Consider the following 4,506-nt stretch of genomic DNA (forward strand, 5'->3'; position numbering starts at 1 on the left):
AGGTCTAGTCAGAGACATATTAGAGGCAGAAACAGGAGTTAGGAGGGGTAGAGGTAGACCTAGATTAGATTACTGTTCGCAAATAGTTGAGGATATGGGTTGTTCTAGTTTTAGGGAAATGCGAAGATTAGCTCAGGATAGGAAACAGTGGAGGTGCGTGTCCAACCAGTCTTAGGACTGACGACCTTATGATGATGATGATAATAATACTTATAATACTTTCTTACCTGCTTTTAGTAAAACGATTTGGTCGTCTTGCGAGAGCTTCATAAAACCGGGTACCATTTTGGCGAATTCGATTATTTGTTGTATGACGGTGGTTAATTTTTGCGCGCATTCGAGCCAAAGTTCCTCGTGGGCCATGTTCTTATAATAAAGCAGTCGCGAGAGGTCGTTCGGCTTGCGGAACATCTCGTGAATGTGATCCAGCGTGAAAAGACATGTGCGGGCATGTGCGTCTGATATCGTTTTCGCCAAAAGTTCGGATATTTGACTTGGGTCTGGAACAGAAACGATGATTAATGCTTGTCACACCCTATCAAAATATCGACTTTTATCGAATTTCAGTTGAAAGAAAAGAATTTAATTTTCTGACCTTATCCGATTCAGACAGTGAACGATTTGAACAAAATTTTAAAATACATACAAAAAAAATCGGGTGATATAAAATACTCATCCATATAAAAATTTTGTAGTCTGATTAACAGTTTTAAAATTCCTATTGATTACAACCCAAAAACTAGCATCAATATAATAAAGCACCCTAGGTTAATATAAAACCTAAAACTAAGTGAAGCATTTCTTCTATGTTTAAGGTTTGCAATGTATGATGAGAGATGATTGTTCATTGATTCGTACTAACCTTATTTTGTAGTCTACCTATGTGAAATTTAAAATTCTGCTACACCAATAAAATTAATCTGATGGCGGAAACATTTTATTCCATTCATTACTGACGCAACATGATTCTAAATTTCACAAAAATCGACTATTACCAAATGCAAATGTTTGCTTGCATTGGACTATTTATATTAGATATATTTAGAGATTAAGTTATTTTCCTTTTGAATTAGGTATGTATTTACAAATTAGTTTTGTTCTACTATGGATATAAAATATTGCAACTTCAGTTAGTAGTAATGGGTGTTTCAGTAAAAAAGTGTTCTGCCTTTAATGTATTTATGAATGACACCAAAATGTACAGCAGTGATTAAGCGATGATTAAATTGAAAGGGTGTTTTGAAATATATGAAACGCTTTTTGTTTTATACTACAATTAAATTCAAGTCATTTTCAATTGCACATAATATTTTGTTAGTCCCTTCATTCAAATTCTTCGCTAGGCATACAAAATTTGGACTTCATTAAATATATTGCAAAATCAATATTATCTTTTCTATGCCAGTAAAAAATTGGGTTGCGTAACCTAAGATGCTTAGAACAGGGGTCAAAGATAAATGTCGTGTTCGATGACCTAATTTTTAGATGCTCTCTAGAAAATATTGATACCTTATTTGTCTTCAGATTGTATTTTTGCGCAAGAATTCTCTATTAAATAACTTTATAACTTATAGAATCAACTTCGAGTATTATTACTTTACTCAATAAAGATGCTTCCCTAACGGGGAGGTGGGATCGGCTGCCCAAGTAGTGGGCTTGTAGGGGAGGGGGTGGACAACTCGATTTTTGTGATTGTGGAGCGTTTGTACATTTAATAAAATGTTAACTAGAGTCCTGCCTGCCTAGGCATATTGTAATGATAATTTTGCGCTGTGTATTTTTGAGTTGATCAAATCAGAATGTAAAGTATGTTTTTCATTTTTCTTAGAAAAAAAATTTGAAATCCCTTTTTTTAACCAAATTGAGCATTTGTCCCTAAAAAATCTGGCAACCCTAATACTAATACTGACAATTAATAAGAAATGTAACAACCACTAAAGTGTGTTAAGTAGTTTGTACTTCTAAGCAATTTAATTTTTCAGTTACATCTTTCTATTTGTAAATAAGTAAATAAAAAAAAATATGTATACAGGAGAACAGAGGAGTCTATGGAAGTCAATAAAAAATAGGCGAGATAGGTTGGTAGGTTGGAGGAAGCCTTCGAAATGTGGTATTACAGTCGAATGATGAGTATACCGTGGATAGAGAAGGTTAGAAATGAAGAGGTATTAGAAAGAATTGGAAAACACAGGACTCTATGGAAGTCAATAAGAAATAGATAAGGTAGGTTAGTAGGACACCCTACATGAAACGTATCTAAATTGAAATGTGAAAAATGAACTGCAGTCAGATATTTCTCTTAATTGAAAAAAAAGCCTCTATTTTATTTATATATAAAACGAAGTTGAAAAAACCGATCACATTTTATCTATGAATGAATAGAAGTGCATGCGTTTGCTTAGCCGACAGATGGCAAGAACGAAATGGTTTTAGTTTTCATCTTTTGTTTTTGTTATGAAGTGTTAACTGACTAGAGAAAAGGATGTGATAACTAATGACTGAGAGTAAGTGAAAATGATTTTCTATTAGCATGACATCAGTGAAACTTATTGCAATTTTTCGTAATTCGTATTAAGCATTAGTTTTATATAAAAAATGTGATGTTACGAAAACTTTGGGAAGTCATTATATTACGCAATATACACTGGGTTCCCTAAACATCTAAATCGCCTTACACAAATTAACAATGGTCAACATATACATTAATTTAACTTAAGAATCTAAAAAAATTACTACTTCCATTTTAATAACTCTACACAAACGCCTTTGTAAAGTACATACAAAATTATTATTAAAAACAGGAATATATACAAATAAATACACTTCTGTATTATTAAACTTACAGCTTTTCCCAGAAACAAAATTAAATAACAATAACGTTCAGGTATTTCATCGTCGTGTTTGGAAGCCTGTTTGGAAATAAAGTAGTTCAAGAAAGTCCACCCTTAAGTCCTATTGGGAAAGTCACTGACACCCAAAGTACGTGATCTTTGACGTTATAACATTTGCAGTCTTTAAGCCCATTCGTTATCATTAACTTTCTCAGGAGGATTAAGTAATGCCGTTCTTAATCTACTATTGATCCAATAAACTTAAAATGAATGGGTTCTTATGAAATTGTGGCTGCGCCGAAGTGAAATTGGTTCAATATCTAAGCAGCTTCTCACCCCCTATTAACTGTCTCTATAAGACTTGAAATGAATAGAGTGGTGTTTCAGTGAAACATTTTCGATTTCATGACTAGTTTTCCCGCAATGTGACAAGAAGGTTGATCAAACTTTTTCTTCGATATTAAACATTTAAAAAACAATTTTGGCTAATTCGAGCATTCCAATATCACATTTATATTGATATAATTTCAATATTTCTCTCTAAAAACACATGTACTATTTGAATATTTAATCACAAGTTTTGTATTTCATATTCTTATGATTAAGAATGTCAGAATCTGTAGGAATCGTCTTCTTAATTAACAAAATCGGTGAAGAATTAGTCAATTAATGAGATCAACATTGGTCGACTTTGACGCTCCCTGATGGAAAAACTACTCACGCTACTCAGGGACATCCCCTCTATTCATTTTTCCAATAGTCTCGGCTATCTCGAAAGACAAATTTGCATTATAGTGATTTGTTTCCTTTGAAATATTCGTGACAATTAACAACAAAACAGAACTGCCCAGCAGTTCGTAGAATGATATAAGTAAAGAAAGCACGTCTTGCGTACGGGTAGGCATTAGGGCAGTGCGAATTATTCGAAATGACGAATAATTTGAATTGAGTCGAATATTCGTGTTTTTTTTTTTGAAATTTTCTTTATTCTCCATCTCGTAACTAAGTAATAACTTTGTTCATAATAACAGTTTATAATCTACAGTCGATGAAATGAAAATTGATTATCGATCATTAATAAATTAAAAACAATAATTTAGCTACGAGAATGAAAATAAGGGAAATTTGAGAAAAACCAATAATTCGAAAAAACCGAATTTGATATTTTCGAATTTTTCGATAAAGCGAATATTCGATTTGATTCGAGTACTATTCGCACACCGCTAGCAGGCATGTATTAAAAATTGTAAAACGCTACTTTTTAAAGGCTATCGTGAGTTCTAATAAGTTGATTGCAATGTTATTAATTAAGGGTCTTTTAATCAGTGGCAACAGGCAGGCAAAAATAGTAGGAGGCTCAGTTTCGAAATGAATGAAAGAACGTTCAAATGAAATTTGTATAGATAATATTCTATTTCATAAATACTTTCTATAATCTATTTCTCATATACTTTTTACATATACATCTCTTTATATATAATCATTTATAAAACCACGTGTCCACCATGAACTTAACTAACTTGACCTGTTATAAAAAATAGCGTACACTCATTAAGCATACAGTCTTTCTATGTGTATAATTCGAGTCAACTAAAATCTAACGACTAAAGTGAATTTTACTGGAAATACAATACTTACATACGTATACATATATATTATATTATTATGTTAATAT

At 32.0% G+C, this 4,506-nt stretch overlaps 1 protein-coding gene across 1 annotated transcript; it reads right to left on the minus strand.

Moving 5' to 3' along the window:
* Positions 1-210: 210 nt before the first annotated feature.
* On the minus strand, positions 211-3,736 carry LOC112906567 (probable nuclear hormone receptor HR3). The gene is made up of 2 exons (XM_025980897.1): positions 3,727-3,736; positions 211-524 (listed from the first exon to the last, which is right to left on the minus strand). The coding sequence occupies exons 1-2, from the start codon at positions 3,734-3,736 to the stop codon at positions 211-213; spliced, it is 324 nt and encodes a 107-aa protein (XP_025836682.1).
* Between the last annotated feature and the right edge of the window lie 770 nt (positions 3,737-4,506).

Source organism: Agrilus planipennis, unplaced genomic scaffold (genome assembly GCF_000699045.2).
Source record: "Agrilus planipennis isolate EAB-ADULT unplaced genomic scaffold, Apla_2.0 scaffold4, whole genome shotgun sequence".
NCBI classification, from domain to species: Eukaryota; Metazoa; Arthropoda; class Insecta; order Coleoptera; family Buprestidae; genus Agrilus; species Agrilus planipennis.